Genomic DNA, 19,201 nt, shown 5'->3' on the forward strand with positions numbered 1-19,201 from the left:
CCGAGAATATACATAGAATCTACAAGATTTGGTACCTTTACAATTTCTTTATGTGCAATTTACAATATTAATAAGCCTCGGTATTCAGTGAAACTTATATGTGTGAAGGTGGCCATTCGTTCCTTCCTTTCTCCTCATTATCCCAGTTCCCTAATAAATATATGTACGCAGTAAATACCTTGTAACATCTCTATACATGCACAGACTAGTTTCAAATTTTACCAATCATAATAGTCCTATTTAATTACGGCACTTCTGAAAGATCACAATTTTGTATACATCACAATACCACTATTGTATTTATTACAGCATCTATTCATATACTACTTAAAGTGCAAGTAAATTAAGTTTCGTATCACTTAATAACACTTTTATGTAACTATAAGAATTTGGGGCACCGAGAAACGCTTCACTTTAGAATAAGGATGCGCGCAACTACTTTCGTGTATAGAAGTTTCCTATACTTGTGTCGTTAAAACGGTGTTAAACAATTACAAACGATCAAACGATCTTTCCGTACATGCTTTCTATTCTGTTCTGCACATTCGATACACTTTACCCCACGATGCAACACACACTGACCAGGACTGGCAAAAGGGATGAGGCGGAACACGCGTGCGCGTTTTCAGGAAGAGCGGGGAAAAGCTGAAAATGGTGCGAAAGACCGTCTGTGCACTCTATAATTTACTTAATTCACCGATGTCTCGAAACACGTCCACTCCACTGTTATTATCGCACCCTTCCGAGTCGCCCGCGGAAAACTTTCTCCTTATTTATAAAGACTTCCGGCGGATGATTGAATTGAATATTTCTGCAGCACCACAAGCATCAAAAATATCTATCAGTTTCTGAGAAGCATGGACTTTCTTGGGAGCAAATATTATAACATTAATCAGCAACTTCTACTGTTGACTGGCTTGTGGCCGTACGAAAAGTCCAAATTAACGATCATTCTTAACTTCTATATGCTGGCGGTCTTCATAGTTGGTTTGATCATTCAGGTATATTCAATCCTCTTTTAAGACGGTGTGCTGAAAACACAACTTCGATATAACACGGTGGAAAAATTGCGATAACCCTCCTATAACACGATATCCTTGTAACATGGTTTCGATTACGACACGAATTAAGCGTGTTATAGAAGGATGGCCTGTATTTCCTTTAATCTTGCAATTCTTTGTGCTTGTTACTGTGGGTTTTCCGGCGGTTTCTGTTGCAAGTTCGATCTATCATGAAATATTTTCGCGAGCCAGTGTAGGTGTTATTCAACTATAAACAGGTAACAAACAATTGCAGCTAACGAATATTTTCACCTCGGTGTACAATATTGACGACTTCATTTCCTATTCTGCCTACGTGATAATAACAACAATGTACATAATAAAATACTGCACGTTTTGCTGTCAGAGCAAAAAAGTGAGTTCTATATACTAACGTGTGATCGTTTGTAGACAATGTAGTGAAATAAGGATTTTTGTTTCCAAATGCAGATGAAGACATTGTTTGAACTCGTCAAACATGATTGGAACGATATTCAACACAACGAGAACGAATTGGATATGTTACGGAGTCGCACGTCTACTGGAAAGCTCATTACGATAGTTGCCACAAGTAAATTTATTTTACGAATGGAGAACTGTCAAAATTTAAAACACTCGAAAATCAGTAATTTATTCGCTTCCATTGTTATTTATCCACGATCTTTTGTTATATGATTTCTGCACTTTTTCAACGTATTAATGAACAATTTTTAACCCAGCTAAGCCTATCACCCCACAAAAAGGATGGCCGTACAATAATTTTCATATTTATTTGGCAATTCCTAGCAGCGTTGTTTCTATTTAACGTTATTCTTCTATTTGAATAGTTCTTCATCATCAACAGAAAGTATCATTTAAAGCCACTTAGAATATCTGTGTTAATTTCGAAACAATGTGATGTGTTCTATATATAAATATTTCTCCACTTTCTGCATGCTTATTTTTAAATTACGATATATTACTCTTAAGCTGAAGTCAGCCGATGACTAGTTATTTTAATGATTCTGAACAATTTAGTATTTATGTTATGGTCATCTTCATAATTTCAGTAATAATTGTCATGACTTCGATTCTGTTTGCTGTATCTCAATTGCTGCCAGTCATTATCGATATCATGATACCTGTAAACGAATCTCGATCAACCCACTTGGCCAATATGACATTTATCATCATACGATATAACAACTCGTCTTATTTTGCATTATTTTCTTTGATTATTGTTAATATTTTGGGAGCAATAGTGATGACAACCACTGAAACGACTTACATGATACTCTGTCAACACCTTGTTGGGATGTTTACAATTGCAGGGTAAGAAATATTAGCTATGATTTCTTCATTCTGCCTATATTAATTATAACATTAGTACTAATGACTTTTAATTGTAATTGAATATTTTACATTTTGTAATTATAACATTTAGCAAATTTTTAAAAGTATTTTTTACTATTTCTTACTCGAATTTGATTTAAAAAAATATATATATATATATTATCATTCTTTTAACTTGTAATATTCATTAAGATATTTTTCATATTTCAGTAATAAAATTGAGCATGCGTTAGATTGTGACAAATATCAAATGTCTCCCATACGTAAAAACATCGTGATTTTCTTAAGAATTGTAAACGCTGTGAACACACACAAGCGATGTCTCACGTTAGTATCTATAATTTTTAATCGTTGAATGATATTTATACGTATTAGCAGGTATAAAACTGCATTGATAAATAGGCGATATATTCAGTATGAAGAAGAACGATTGTTTATTTCATAGTTACCGTTACGTGAGCTAAGTGTAAGAGATAATTATGGCAATTGCATAAAATTATTATAACTATAAACATTTCACGAAATAAATATTTCTATTCTAAAATTTCTAATCACCATGAAGCAAAAGATGCGCCGTTAGAATATAACTACACATTCCCATAGAACTGTAGATTGCCAACTGAAGAACCCATTTATTTTCTTGCATGTAGTAAAATATCATGTCCCTTGATTTGATTCCTTTAAAATACTTCTACAGTAGTATTAAATATTTTCTTCCAACTATACGAGGAGTAAAGAAAATATTTCAAACGTGTTTGCATTAAAAGAATAAAGAAGAAGAAAATATAAATACATTCTGTATGTTGCTTCAAAATATATAGAGTATATATGATTTTTTATGTTGTTAAAGGTTTTTTAAAGGCTTAACGAACACTTTCTTGATGACTTACACAATTATGCTTTTTCTCGGCATGGTTTCTCTTATTGTTCATCTCATTTACGTGAGTAACTGTTGGTCTTCATAAAAAATGAAGATGAGTATTAGAAAACACTTGGAGGGAAGGAATGGATAGAGTCAATTAAGTAGTAAATCTCCAAAACGACAATCGAATTAGTTTGTTTCAATAACAGGTGTACGAACTGATATTTCTGGCGTTTAATATAAAGAAAGCTCTGTTAATGTCATTAGTAATTATCCTTCATTTCGGCATATTGTACTTTTGTAACCTCACCTCACAAAATGTTCGAGATCACCATGCTGCTATTTTCTTTTATGCGTGAGTACTTCACTTTTCTGGTTTTTACTTACAATACAAATTATTTGTATTTTCACGTGTTGTGATTTGCATGTTTACAAGATTTTCTTTAAGTTATTTAACAAAGAGAAAGGTGATGATATAATAAGAAAAAAAATCTAAAAATAAAATACGTGACAGAAATATTTTGATTTAATTACAAGTAAAGAAATTTAAATAAGTAATTTTTTAGTTTCCTAAGAGTGTCAGAATTGTCATAACTGTAAAGTGATAGTTCTAATAACGAATTGGAATAAACATTAAGTGACGTCTTACGCGAATTCTTACGAAAGATTTTACTAACTTTATATAGAATTACAGATTGTGTTTCGCATATTTACAGATACAGCGCGAAATGGTATGAAGCTCCCGTGTGGATACAAAAACTATATCTTTTCTTGATGATAGAAACTACAATCGACATAAAAATAATTCTTGGTTTCTATACCCCATCGGTAGAAGGTTTCTACAGGGTATCTAGAATTTGTTAAATTTTATATCTATTTTTACTGTCATTAACTTTGGGTAATTTTACATTCCTCATTAAGATCGACAACTCTTTTTCTAGCTTGTAAATTTAAGCGTCAATTATCTTATGGTGTTTCATTCCATGCAAATAACGAAATAAGAAATTTCTATATTAGTCGACGAGTTCACAAATTTAATTGAATAAACAATATTTCAATTATTAAACTGCAACTTATATTCTTCCTTTTTCTAATGCGTAACACGAAAAAGAATTCTTTAATTTCAATTTTATAGTAATATTTTATGCGAGTATAAAAACAGCATCTCTTCCCTTTTGTTTGAGTAAGGTCAAGACCCTCGTTTATGAAACGTTTATTTTTTCACGAGAGTCCTTGTATCGATTTTCCTTTGCATACCGTACTTTCCCCTTAACACACATTCGCACCCCTTCACGACAAATCGATATCTTCTGACACACAAAAGGAACTTTTTTCTAAGGAATACTCATCCTCCTATCCTTCCTCTTCTTTTATCGAATTAAATCACTGAATAATATTATTTAACATATTTTGATATATTTCTTTTCCTATAATACAACGAGTACTATGATACAAGAAGATAATTCTGTAGAATAATTCTTTCGCACAAACTCCACGATTATAAAGATCAGTGGCAGATTTAACACTAACAATTACTTTTTATTCAACTATGTTTGATTATGCATATTTATATTTTTGGGGATATATCTAAAGATAATGGAATCTAGGCAGAGAATTATTTTATCTACTAAATTTTATAAATGAAATACATAAAAATATAAAAGAATTTTATAGACACTTCAAACGAGGTACTTTCACCTTCAACTAATCGTATAAAATCTGCATCTGATTCTTCTCCTTAGAAACACGATTTAAAATTCTGCAACAACTTTTGCTCAATATTATCGCTCAAATTTCACTATGATCCTATCAAAAACCAACTGTCTCGTCTGACAATCGATTTCTCAAAATCTGAAAACATTTGACATACCGTAGAAAAAGGTTCTAACGCACTGAACACACAAAAGTTTTCTATGATAAATGTCGAAATATTTTCGCGAATCACTGTGCACAGGTAAGTGTACAACAAACAACGAGCAAAGCTAGTTGAAAAATATAAAGAATTTGCATTTGTGTGAATTTCAGAAAATAGGAAGTGATGTCGAGACATTTGGCGCGACAGTAATTATAATTTCACCCCCAGATATATTTCTTTTACCTTCGGTTGAATTTCTTTTTTCACCCTCGCTACACAAGAAACCGATGCAACTATCGATCCTTGCAAATTGCCCCTGCTGTCAATCATTTTTGCCACTTCTCTCGATATTTTCCCCTCTTCTCCCTTGATATTTTACCATCTCCTTCTCCGTATCTTGCCATAAGTTCAGAAAGGGGGGATTGTATACCTGGCAACCGATGAATCGGAACACACTCGTGCTTCAGACTTCGTAGGAGAATGACGTACGTCAGGAGATCCGACTACTCGTTCATGAAGAAACTTCTGCTGGTTTTAGGACTCTGGCCAACTCCAAATTCGAAGTTTCGTCTATTTCGAATCACTTTCTTTTATACGGTTTACATCGGTTATCTACTGCTCGAGGTAATCTTAATAATAACTCTTTTACATCTTTTACACTACTGGTTTACACGTTCACACGATGCAGATTTTACGTTTTACACTTTACGACCTTACTGCGTATACTGTACATTCAAATGATTCGATGTAACAAGCTATAATGTTATTATAATTTTATTATGATTCTATTACTATTCGATTTTATGTCGTTGTTATCTGCTCATTTACGTTGGACGAAATTTGTTGATTCTCTTATTTTATTAATAGTGACGGTAATCAGCAGTGATCATCGCAGTGAAAGTGTTTGAATAAACTTTCGCGAAAATTATGTTGTTCTATTTCATTTTGTAGTAACACATCGCATATATATTGCAAAAGTGTCACGACTCAAAATAACTTTGTCCTGTGTTGGAAGAACGTCAGAAGAAGGGAGATTCGACGAAAACGAGACCAATTTGTGTTGCGAGTCAATGTATCGTTCGGCGAATTTCATTGAACCATGCGAAAGCATTTGATGTGAAAGTGTTCGAAGAATATGTGAATATATAAAAGATCGAATTTGTAACGGCGGTAAATTTATCCTGCACGAGAAACACTACTCGAGCTTTCAGTGGAAATTTTTCACGTCGGTGCGAACAGACGCGTAAAACACTGAAATTGCTGTAATATCGTGAATCCATTTCCGAATATATAATTACGTTTCCATAAACGTCGAAATTAACTTTGTGAAAAGTGTCTGCATATTTCTGGCAGTTGAAAATAGATTGAAATCTGAATTACTTGGTAATCTGTTAGGATTAATAGTTTTAAAGCTACAGCGGGGGGCCGAATTGATATTTAATTAAATTCGTCAGTTGTGTCTTTAATTATGGAATAGTAATTCTACGTTACACCGATGTAATCCACGAGAGTGCTATATCGCGTATTGATCTGAAATATTCACTTAAACGGAACAGTGTACTTCTTCAAGCATCGCATACGAAAATTATAATTTTCTCAAGCACGCGTATATTTTTAGACAACATGGTTTTATACGTTTGTGTGCGACATCCACTGCGCGGCGAATGTTCTGTCCATTTTCGTACATAATCTGATGATAATTTTCAAATACTTCTTTCATCATAGACATATGGCTGCCGTAAGTTTCCGTTTGCAACGTTAAATTTGTTATTTAGAATATTTACAATTTTTCTTATTATTTTGCTTTTAACAATTACCATTCAACATTAATAAAAATTAACATTCACTATCGTATTGTTAGGTACATACTTTGTACACAGCGATCGAATTCGACTGGAAATTCTTGAAACACGATAAACCGAGCATCGAAATTCTTCAGAAATATGCAGAGTTGGTGCATACTATATTGATGTCGCTGATGAGTATGAAATTCATACCAAAACAAAGATTTTCATTTCTTGTATCAATTTTGCGGTGTATAAATATGTATGAATTTCAGTTCTCATATGTTCCACTAGCATTGTCGCGATATTCATCTATCAGACACTGCCTGTTCTTCAAATACCGGAAGAAAATTATACTAGATTCTGGCAACGACCGTTTGCTTTGAAAGCATTAGGAAAAGCTATAAGTTCTCCTACTCTCTATCTGATCTCCTTGAATGTATTGCTGAATGTTATAATCTTGACAGCTTTGGAAATAAGTTTTATGGTTTTGTCAGAACACATATGTGGATTGTTCAAAATTACAAGGTAAAAATAAAATTAATCAGTAGATGTATGTAAATCTGTTTTATACTATTATCTCACTATACTATAATGTTCACGTTACGAGTAATTGTTTACATTTTATATATTACATTATACATATGTACATTTTATTTCATATCTATATTTTATTATGTGAAGGATTTTCAGTGGGATTATGTATGTATGTTGGACATAAAATAATTAAGTCGATTGAATGTTTTTCAGCATTTTCTATGAATAATATCAAAAATTAAAACACTATATGTACACTGCACATACCGAGTACTATTTACAATACGGTTTAATTTGTAAACTGGATATATTTTATATTAACGATAATGATCATTAATAGAATAAGACAATTGGAATTATAAAGGCTGCTATTAACCTTCTAACCATGCACGATGGAATCATTAACAACTTGGTGGAAATTTTAAATCTAATTGTACAATTTTAATTCTTCCCAACGGAACTGAATATTTTAAAGAATTTCACATAATATTTTTTTTAATTAATTTAGCATATTTCTTAATTCTTTAGAATTAATTTAAAATTTCAAGTAATATTTTCAACAAGTGATAACCCTGGGAAAAACTAATTTTTGCCGTAAGCATGTAGTTATAAAATTAATTAATTGTAAAATTATAAAAAAACTGTTAATTTTTGTGTCACTTTGATGTTTTTAATGTAGCACTATGTTATAAGTATACAGTTAAAGCATTACTAAGAAATTTGATAAAAGAAAATCAATGAGTGATATCAATGTTTATGAATACTCCATTTTGGTGTAGCTATCACTTGAGGTACGCTGCCAACGAATATATTAAAGAAATTTCTGGATGCGAGAAATATAGTGACGTTTACACGAAGATAATATTGGCCGTGCGTGTTCACATAAAAGCGATGAAGTTAGTAGATACCCACGATAATTTCTTATTATATCTACCAAGAATTGGATCTAACCTATTTTAAATCTTTTAAGATATATGCAGGTCATATGGAACATATTTGAAATACATTACGTCATTCTAGTGTGTTTTGGTATCATTGGAGCAACCATGGTGTTGGTGAGCGTGAGTAACATTGAATGTTTATGTCAACGACAGGAATATTAATTTTTTCATTGCGCGTTAATAATTATTTGGTTTATATACAAATATATAAGTGGAGTTGTTCTCTCTCCTCTCTCTCTCTCTCTCTCTTTCTCTCTCTCTCTCTCTCCCTCAATATATCAATCGAATTTATGCAAATGAATTTCATTTTGCAACTGAGAATGCCATTGCTACATACACCACGTACGATGTCAAAAAACAAATTTTTGAAAATTGATTTTCAAATCTTGAATATTTCACAAAGTAAGTAGTATACTTAAGGGGATAATAATTATCGCGTGCTGAATAATTTTTACATTATTTCTAATATTATCCTCCCTCAAAAAAGAAAGAAGCTTTCTTATTTTCCATTAATCATAAATAAGATCTAAGATACCGTAAGTAATTTGGAAGTCCAAGTAATGAAATTTACAAAATTATTGAATTAGTTCTATCAATCGGTGCAAACGAACGACGAGGGACGAATATTAATGATAATACTCTTCCTTTTGTTATCTTTTGTTTCTCACGCTGCATTAACAATGTACTTTGGCCAAAGACTAATCGATCACAGTTTAGGTGTCTTTTACGACGCGTAAGTATTCCAATTATCGGATCAGAATATTATTAACCTTATTTCAATAATAGTAATAACGATAATTATATTGTGCATATTTATACAAATTCATACTTTTTTGGAGATGACTAAGGCAAAAGAAATTAGAAAAAGAAAAAATTTTCTAATGTTTCTTATTTACTTATTTACTTATTTAAAAAAATATTTCTCTTTTATGAAAAAGAAGGATATATACAGAAAAACGGCATGAATTCTCGTATAAATTGTAGATACAATTCTCATTGGTATAAAATCCCTGTGAAAGCTCAAAAATTGTATTTAATGGTACTCACACGAAGTATAAGAGGCTGCTCGTTTTCCAAGGGCAAACTCTTCGTTTCGTCGTTACAGGGTCTAACCGCGGTAACACGATTTGCTTCTGTCACAGTATAGTCCAATCAATGGAGCTATTGGAATGAATTTGATCTAATCTAAAATATTAAAATCTCAAATATTATGGAAAATCAGTAGTTGCGCCTCCTGGAAATTTTCTGCTAAGTTCGATGGAAGTTCGGTGTAGCAAACATGACCACCTTCTCGATACGTTTCTTAAAATATGTCTTCTAGATACGCGTTTTTGTCGTCTCTATTTGTTCGTTTTTTTTAATATGTACGTTACAAAATAGTAAGAAACACGGCATGTGTATTATCACGCGCCCAAAAGTCATCCTTTGATGAACAAATCAACCTTCATTCATGATAATCTGGATTTGGGATCAGCAGTCTAAGTATAGTATGTGTGCAAAATCAGGTCAGCCGATTGCGTCTCACACAATCAGCTTGTTAATTACGACAGGTTGTAATAGTTTTCTATCCTGTGACTGCTAAATGAAAGTTTTGCCACTGGACCCAAATTTGTTACGTATACTTTGCCATGCCAGCTATTACGAGCAATCAAAAAAATATCGACATCTTAATTTTTGCAACTTCCAGAATTTTCTAAACTTTCTATTTTCTAATAAGCTCCAAATTCGAAAGCTGGTTACTGTAAAAAATATACTGTACATCGTGTAGAAAATTGAAAGGTATATTCTGACAAGGAGCCCCTAGTATTTCTTCCACACTAAATTTAGACTGAGAATCCAAATTCAGATTATCATAAACAAAGTTTGATATGTCCTATGACTTTCGGGCACGCACAAATACACATGCTCTTTCTTCGTCTTTTACTATTTTGCAACGTACCAATTATTTTTACGAAATGAACAGAAAATATATCTGACTTTTTGTATAGAAATGCGTTCTTAGGGGAAATATTTAAAGAAACGTGTCAAGAACGTATAGCAAGTCGCATTTGCTATATCGAATTTCCACGAACTTTGCACAAACTTCTCAGGCAGCACAACCCCAAGTATTCATTTAATTATGACATTTGGCAGTGATTTATGTAAAAGCTCTCGTTATATCAAATCAAATCCATCCTAATAGCTCTATTAATTGAACTAGTGTCAATATAAATGCAGAAAGTAGATCTTTGTAAAATTTTTTTCTCACATTACAGGTCACAAACACAACGTTTTCGTATGTTAGGTTCTTCTATTCCCTAAAGAACTAACGTTCTTAAAAAAGCTGATAAAAGATGGAACGGGACATAAATGATGTTTGCCCTAATAACGTTTAACAGCCTGTTACGTATTATTGATGTTGTTTGCACAATATATGAAATTATTCTCGACATATTATTGTGTATAACTGTATTTTTGGAAATTAAAAAAGTTGTTGTAAATTTTCTTTTTTATTTTTCCCCTTCTTTATGGATTTTAAAATATCTCTATGGTATTAGGTTGTATTTATTAATTATAGGGATAATAGATATTTAATTACGCTCGTGAATATCCTTGAACATTCCATTTAGACTCATCCAATTGTGGGCAAACAAACAGGTGATTTCTTCGAAGTAATTGGAAGTTTTTCCACAAACGGTGGAAAATATGGATTTTTGAAGGACATCTAAACAAATCTGCGAATAAACATCATATTAATCATTTGAAAAATTATTTTGCCAGAAACGGAGGTAACACAATATTCTATTAAATACTTTGTAAATCGTTAGAAATACTGTATTTATATGTACATATACAAATATCATGTAATAGTTATCTATTAATTTAATGCACAAATTTTATGTTATGCACAAAATCGATTTCATCCAATTTAATTAATGAAGATACATATGGAACTACTTATAAACCGTGATAGTGGTCGAAATTCTTATCCGCTATGTCAGGAAGGCATATTGATTTTTCATTCCCCTGTCATAGTTCTCCCATAAGGCACATTTTTAACTCTTTAAAATAGATCAGTAGATACAAACAACGCTTCGCGTTTCTACATTATATGGCACTGTCCAATGTCAAACGATCACACCATGGTTCGTAAATCTTAATTTTCCATTAATCGGAGAAAATTGGACTTGTACGAAATCTTTCGTAAAATCCACATTTTCTAGCTACGTTAATTGCATTGACACTTTTAAGATGAACTTCTCTTTCAATATACTCACCGCTGTCAATGCATGCTGTACATCGCGTCGGTACAATTATTTAAGCAATACTATGGACAGAACTATTTTATTTTTATTTTTGTGCTTTTCCAGCATTGGCAGATAGATATCATCGTGCCTTCTAAAAATGTCAAGCGATGCAGGCAGTTATTAGTGATTTTGTCAATTATTCTAACCAAAAGTACACTTGCCTTTTATTGGAACCTGTTGCATTCGTGTCGAAATTTCTAAAACATTAACGTGGCTTAACGTTCTATTAGTTTGATTATCAGCCATGGATTCTCAGCTATGTCCTCTTCGAGAACAGACTCGTACACACAAGCTCTATGCATCACTGGTGAGGATAGGGAACAACTTGTTGCACAGTGAATCAGGAATGGGCAAGTATAGCGCAGTGGGGACGATCATGCGTGAAACAGACGGACACGGAAGGGAAATTGACGTCATTAAATTTCCATAACATTGGAAACAAGCCATCGGCCGGTTTCCCAGTTCCAACTCATTCAAACGTAAAAACACGACAAACGGTTGCACGAGTTCTCACGAAGTACATCATCAACCCCACAACTTCATCCCTAAGGTAAAACATTGTAGAGTTACACACCGGTCGATTAATGGAACTGCAGCTTTTAAAAACCAGCTATTTGTTTCTTCTTCATTTCGCTTACTAATTGCATTACGTTACATTAAGGTTCTTTAACTTTTCAAACGCATCGAGCAAGTATAACGTATCTGAGTTAATACATGAGATAGAGAGGGGATATGAGAAACTTGTTGCAAGTCCACTGTCATAGACGAGTTTGAGCCTTCCTGTAACGATGGACGATCCGCAAAATCCCCGCTACAGACTCAGTAAGATTTTCTTATGGGTGGTTGGATTCTGGCCGTACGATAATTCGTGGCTAAGGAAAATGAAATGATTTTTTGGCGCGGTGATGATGGTCTCTTCTATAACGTGTCCAGTATGTGTCTTTATTTTATTAATTTAGATACTTTTACATTTCCTTTTTTAAGATTCAAGGTTCCTTTTAATTCAACAACTTCGAATTTATAGATAAAGGGCATCGCAGAAATCCTTCGAAACAACTGGCGATCTTTAAAAGTAGCGAGGATGGACGGATGGATGGAATAATTGTCATGAGGAGTAGGCATATCTGGTTGCAAATAGCTGATTTTTCACATATTACGACTACCTGATACAAATCAAATTCGTAAAATGTTGATACTCCTCGACGGCTGTTCGTCTTTGTCAAATCCATTGAGCAAAATGACGAAGGAAACACACCAACGAAATGTCGCTGTGAAGTTCGCAGCGTCTGCGGAATTACTATCGTTGCGATAAATTTCCCCTTTTCTAACATCCAGAAAAAACTAAGTCCAATCTAAAAACAAGGGAAAATATGCAGAGGGAAAGGAAGTTTATGTAAACTGTAATTTTCTCAAAGTGAACATCTATTACCTATCAATTTCTGGGGGGAGGGGGGGGTGGAGTTAATGACCTCGGTCGATGCCGCGGAATGACTATAATTTCTATGCATCACAAATTACTTCTATAGACAGACAGCACGAACAAATTCAAGAGGAAACGATAACAGTGGAAATAATAAATCGTGGCGAGGTGTAGTCGAATGATTCCTCGAGTTTTCCGCACAGATATTGTTCAGTGGTCAAAGCGAGATGGACGTGTTTTACATACAGTACAATACTTATCGTATCCCGCTGAGTACCTTAAGACTCTGGCCATACCACAAGTCGATTTACTCAATGATTCACAGAATGTCGATCTCTGTCTTTATGCTCGCTTATATAATTTTCCAGGTAAACTGAATTGACTATTTTTGTACTCTCAATTTATGTACACCCCGACATTTTATTGCGGATCTACCCCTTACAAATTCGTGAGAAAAAATATGTTACTGTATTAATACTATACAAAAGTATGGTCTCTTTCTCAACATCAAGAATTTACACAATATGTTTCTAGATATTATGACTTTTTAAACCTGGTATTACATTTCGAGGTTGCTTCGTAACGTTATCTGCAACCTGTCGAGTTATGGCCTTTTTCATGCGATATGTCTCTTCCGTATCAATGTTGCTAGCGGTACGTGATGCTCTAAAGTGAACTCTGTGAAGTTCAACAAAACCGATTCATATATATTTTTTCGCGTGGGTACAGACTATATCTTTTTGACAATCTACCACGCTGAAAGATCAACTGGAAGTTCAGATACTGATGAAATACATCGATTATTCTACTTCCGTAATCTCCATTTTCCTATGTATGAAAACATTTTCTATGTTCGTGGAGTTTGTCGCCGTACTCGCAATTATCTGAATATTTCCTTCCGAATATTACGTAAACGTAAAACTGTGAAACTTCGGAAACTTGTGAAATTGACTTTATTCGACAAAACGAGAAATCGCATCCCTTGCACATGACACAGTTTTGTGTCAGAAATACTGTTCCTTTAATACGATTATATGGTAGATATATGTTATTCAAAAGAGAAAAATACGAAAATACTTCCGTCTCCACGGTTTCGAGACTAACACAATTTGCTAGTACAAAAGTATTCGGATGCGAAGATGTCCCCGACTAAACCATTCCCGTTTTAGACTTATGTTGCTCGTGAACTTTGTTCGGAGTGTCGTATGTCTTCACTCCGATAACGTTGGATCTGCTGTTGCCTTTGAACGAATCCCTAGAACGTTAATTTTTTTGCTTAACAATTTGTTCTGACGATAGGATAGGGTATGTTAATATTGCATGCGTGAATATACTAGTCGTTTATACAATTGGATTGTTGTGTATGGCGGGTACGGAACTGCTGCTGGCTGTGTTTGCCCACTGGATGTGCGGAATGTTCGAGATAACTAGGTATGAATGAAAATGCCGACTTTTCCCATTTTCATATGATCATTGTGTGCAACAGACACCTTACAACACTTACAACGTTACAGTGGGCATGATGGTCAGGTAAATATACGATATGCAATACAATCGAACAATGCCATTTAAACGGAAGACGTGTTTCACAGCGGACCGTTAATGTTGCTGCCATAGAATTTGAGTAAATTTATTTAATTGCGATTTACTTAACCCCCATTCTCAGACTTTCCTATTTTGCTCATATGTGCTGTATGTTTCAGATGAAGTTGTTTGTATGTATTCATATTTTTTTTTTTTTTTTCGTGGAGGAAACATTCATTGGCGCTCCGCGTCCTCCCGGGAAAGGGCGCCGGTTAGTGCCGGATTGGTACCGGCTAAAACCTCCACGTTGATCGTCCTGACGATTGGTAGGAGAGCCCCGAGGCCATCTTTTCATATTGCTGTTGGGGTACTCCTTCGTCTTTTCCCTGATGGTGTAATCGGGAGTCATCCTTTATTAATTGGACCGTTAGGGGGGACCACTCCTCCTGACGCCAAGCTGCCTGGGCCGTCGTGCGAGTTCGAAGGGGAGACCAGACCCTCTTCGGCGTGATAGCAGTCTCGATGGGTGTTGTCCTCTCACCCTATCTCTCTCGGCGCGCTCCTTTGCGAGCATGACTTGCTCGCAGTGCGGACGGCGATGTACTCCTGTTTCCCCCTCAGTATTGCTTCTACGATCGCCTCTGGGGCTAAACTCTCGACGATGGAGAGTCGTAGGACACGGCGCGGTTCCTCCCACACCGGGCAGAACTCCAGCGTGTGCTGCGCCGTGTCTTCCTCTTCCTCGCAATGGTAGCACGTGCTAGTTACCTCCTGCCGTATCCTTAGCAGGAACTCCCCGAACGCTCCGTTCCCGATGAGCACCTGCGTCATCCTGTACGTCAGTGGAAGCCCGCCACGATCTCTCCAGGTCTCCCAGTTCGATAGGGCCGCTCCAACGGCCCGATGAGGCCGCACCGCATCCTCGGCGGCGAGCTGACTGCGCCACCGTTCCCAAGTCTCGAGCCTTGCCTCCCCCCGGACGTCGTGGACCGACTGGCCGGCAGAGAGCGTATACCCGCACGAGCACAGGCCCTGCAGTTGATGGTATACCGTCGCAGCGCTAGGGCCTGCAGCTCGAACGGAGAAGACGCCGAAAAAGATATGAGTCGAGTCATATTGACCAGGCTGTCACTGCGGTCCCACTCCCGGGCGCGATCCCACAGCCCGCCACGGAGACTTTTGGCTGCTGGGTTTCCCCTCTGGCCTGGTTCGCCTCTCCCTAACCAACCTGGCCATCCTGGATTCTTCGACAGGATGCCCATATTGACGGCGAATTTAGCGCGAACGCCCAGTCAACGTGAGTCACGCCCCAACAGGCACCCGCGCTCTCAGACCTTCCATCATATCTAGCCTCCGAGTAGCCGGATTGCAGGAGCCGCCACACTCCCAGCTATGTATTCATATGGCGACAATCTATTTCAGTTAATCGCAGCTTTCAAATCAATCAAGCGAACAGAAATAGTTACCTCTGTGATCATTTAATTCTTATAAATATGTAATATCGTGATGTAATATGTTCACAAAGAGTGGACAATAGAGATGTTAATCAGACAGAAAAGACGATTGTGGCTTAACTTGAACTATTCATACCAAACGTACAGAACACAGCGCAATCCACACTCTCTCGGCAACGCCACTCGCAACCTCCGTCTCCGCTCGACTCGCACTCGGCTCCTCGACTCGCACTCTCGTTCTCGACTCGCACTCTGCTCCTCGACTAACTGTTGTCGCATTCTATTGCCCTTTTCCTAGGCCCACCGCACACGTGTTCTGCAGACGCTCGTGGCCAGGGTCACGTAGGTCTTTTCCACGAAACTATGCACTTGAAAAGACCGATGACACATTGATGGGCCCGACGGCGCCTCGGCTCTCGCGACACTGTTCATAGTTCGTCCGATATTTCCCAGGCCTTTCGTCCACGATACTACAAATATATCTCAATGCAGTGAAAAGTGCGATTTTTCGTAGGCTGCTGACTGTTTGGAGGTTAATTCAAACGATACAAAGTGAAATTCCCTCTTAAGTCATATTTGTCAAGAAATTGGTGCACGTTTTTAGCTATCGATTGCGAAAAACAATTGCGGATCTGTTCTCGTCAGGTCAGCTCGACGTAAATTTCAGGGACATCCGGCACGTCGTGGACTATCATAGGAATACACTACAGTTGGTATATTCGACTATAATGAGTATTCGATGGTTGATATCTAAGCTGATCCTACTTTATTTTCCATGCATTTCCTGCTGACGTTTCTTGCGGAATTCATCGATTACGCATTATCGAATTACATGCTACATTATATTCCGCCATGTTCTGTGATTGTAGTTTCTTTCTCTGCGTCTTTGCATCGAGTAAGTATCCTTTCATTCCTGCACGTTCTTGGGAAAAGGTAAAATCCTCGATGAATGTAATGTGTGAAACCATTCTCGAAGCTTTTAGATTTTCGCAATTCTTCTTCTGATAGGTGGTACACCGTAAAGTGAAATCTGAAAAGAAATACTATCTGCCATTGGTTATAAATATATATAGATGGTTTATGCAAATAACTTTAGCGTCGGTCGAACATTTCACATCAATTTGTTTTGTATAGAACTGAAATATTTCAAACGAGAGTCAACTGAAAAGTGTCCATTAACAGTACTTTTGTTAGAACGAAAGAATTTGCGAAAGAAGATAAATAAGGCCGAACGATTGAACAGAAGCGGAAAATTGACCCTAATTTATCCTATCATTTTCCAGCTTTCAAATGCTATAACAAGTGCGAATGATGAGTCAGGAATCTTCATCTCTAGTATATTCTTTATCAGTCATGTGGTAATTTTGTACATATGTCACTATTATGGACAAATTATGATAGATTGTAGTTTGGACGTGTTCAAGGAAGCTAAATTTGACTAAATATGGTTGTTCTGTCGTTGTCTATTAAATAATTTTCTATGTGTCCAGATGTTTCTATTTACTAATTGAATAACACGATTATCATAATTGTGTATTTTGAGAGATACAACCATATACAGGTACAATTCTACATGATATTGCATGCCTGTAGAAGCGCAGAAGTTGTTACTCCTTATAATGTTGAGGAGCTCATCGGAGAGTGTGATAGACCTTTTCGGATCTTTCGTTGCTTCTCGTGTCGGTTTTTCGAAGGTAATTTTTTCAGTCTGTTATTGTATAATCGTTGTCTGATATCTGCTAGTGAATTATTATTTCGTTTCAGATGCTGAGTACGTCCGTCTCATACTTTGCTGATATACTCTCTTCAGTAGAATTTCTCCAGCATCATTGATTGTGCGATAGTTGTTGATAGCAGTGATTTGAATTAATATTTAATAATTGATAATTTAATAATAAATAATTTATATTAGTCATTGGTTTACATTTCATTCTTCTGGAAGTGGAATAAAATTTCGATTTTCAATTAATTTTACGTTTCCCGTTTTTCACTCCTTTCATGTTAAGTACATTCAATAAAAAAGATTTTATAGCCTTATATTTCCAATCGCGTGTGTTTCGAATGATAGTCATAATATCTGATTTTACTGAAAATATCATATTAATGTTGTACATTGCGTTATTAGTACATATAAGATGTAATTGCGAACGAATAATTGCTTTAATTATTAAGACAAGCAATGTTTTAATATCTCTGTGGTACTGGAATGTCGTGACGAGCACTGCTTTTCAATGTTTAAACGGGATAAAAGTACATGCATAATTCCGCAGTCGAATACAAACACAATTTTGGTAATGTTAGAATTCGTTTCCTGTAAAGCGTAGGAAATGTAATCTGTGATGCACTTTCTCTGTGATTTTCATCTACAATCAAAAATCGGAGTTATGTTTGATTTTTTCATGCGATCATCCATCGATAGTAGACGAGTATTCCTTTTCCTTTTCGGAATCTTCGAAAAGGTTTGAGTTTAGAATCGTTAATCTTTATGTAATACCATACACTTCAACATAATAATTCAATTTATTGAAATTATTAAAATATAGCATATTTCATATTTTTTTTTTAACTGAAATAACACCACATGCATGGATAAAATTCACTTGACGTCTTATAATTTAGGTCCATGGAAGTTATAGTGTCATAATATGCAGCACTTTTCCATGATATATTGTTATGCCTCTGTGTATATTCCATGATCCTTTGTTTCTATTTTTTCAGCTCTAACAGGAAATTCTTAATTTGACGACAGCAGATTCTTTTCAATTGTCCCGTATATTTGTCACAAAATTCCTACAGAAAATCTGCATTTGAACGATATCTAGTGCTCATAAAATTTCCAGCTTGAAATTTCACAAAGATCTGGATATATATCGAAAATTCCTATTCTCAAATATGGAAACATCTAAATTGACAAGCGACAGTAATGTGAATACCTGAATCATTTCTTCCATGATAGAACCAGTCGTTTTTGTATATCTTTTGTCCATTTCTCGCTTATCTCTTATTTTTCCGAATTACTCGTTAGTCATAGTAAATTCATGTCCATAACTTATCACAACTGAAATTAATTGATGCTTCATCCTCCATTCTTTCACTAAATCTGCAACAGGGAAAGCTTGTCATTTTCAGACAATTCTATGATATACATTTTCAATCTTCTCAATT

The 19,201-nt window shown here is 35.3% G+C and overlaps 3 protein-coding genes across 3 annotated transcripts in view; all 3 read left to right on the forward strand.

Annotated features, from left to right (window-relative positions):
• The window catches only part of LOC143303087 (uncharacterized), a 151,197-nt gene extending 140,454 nt beyond the window's left edge, over window positions 1-10,743 (forward strand). The window contains exon 4 of the mRNA XM_076621101.1: window positions 10,607-10,743. Coding sequence (XP_076477216.1) covers window positions 10,607-10,660 — 54 coding nt within the window. The 3' untranslated portion in view covers window positions 10,661-10,743. The remainder of the gene's footprint in view (window positions 1-10,606) is intronic.
• On the forward strand, window positions 4,971-9,195 carry LOC143303091 (uncharacterized). Its single transcript, XM_076621105.1, has 6 exons — window positions 4,971-5,713; window positions 6,708-6,827; window positions 6,951-7,071; window positions 7,149-7,401; window positions 8,190-8,306; window positions 8,381-9,195. Exons 1-6 carry the CDS (start codon window positions 5,570-5,572, stop codon window positions 8,511-8,513), a joined length of 888 nt encoding a protein of 295 aa, XP_076477220.1. The 5' UTR covers window positions 4,971-5,569; the 3' UTR covers window positions 8,514-9,195.
• A 2,542-nt stretch (window positions 10,744-13,285) lies between the features above and the next one.
• LOC117164874 (uncharacterized) lies at window positions 13,286-13,958 on the forward strand. Its single transcript, XM_076621135.1, has 2 exons — window positions 13,286-13,426; window positions 13,803-13,958. The coding sequence occupies exons 1-2, from the start codon at window positions 13,286-13,288 to the stop codon at window positions 13,944-13,946; spliced, it is 285 nt and encodes a 94-aa protein (XP_076477250.1). The 3' UTR covers window positions 13,947-13,958.
• Window positions 13,959-19,201: the final 5,243 nt, after the last annotated feature.

The sequence above is a fragment of the Bombus vancouverensis genome, chromosome 8, assembly GCF_051014615.1.
Source record: "Bombus vancouverensis nearcticus chromosome 8, iyBomVanc1_principal, whole genome shotgun sequence".
In the NCBI taxonomy this organism is placed as follows: Eukaryota; Metazoa; Arthropoda; class Insecta; order Hymenoptera; family Apidae; genus Bombus; species Bombus vancouverensis.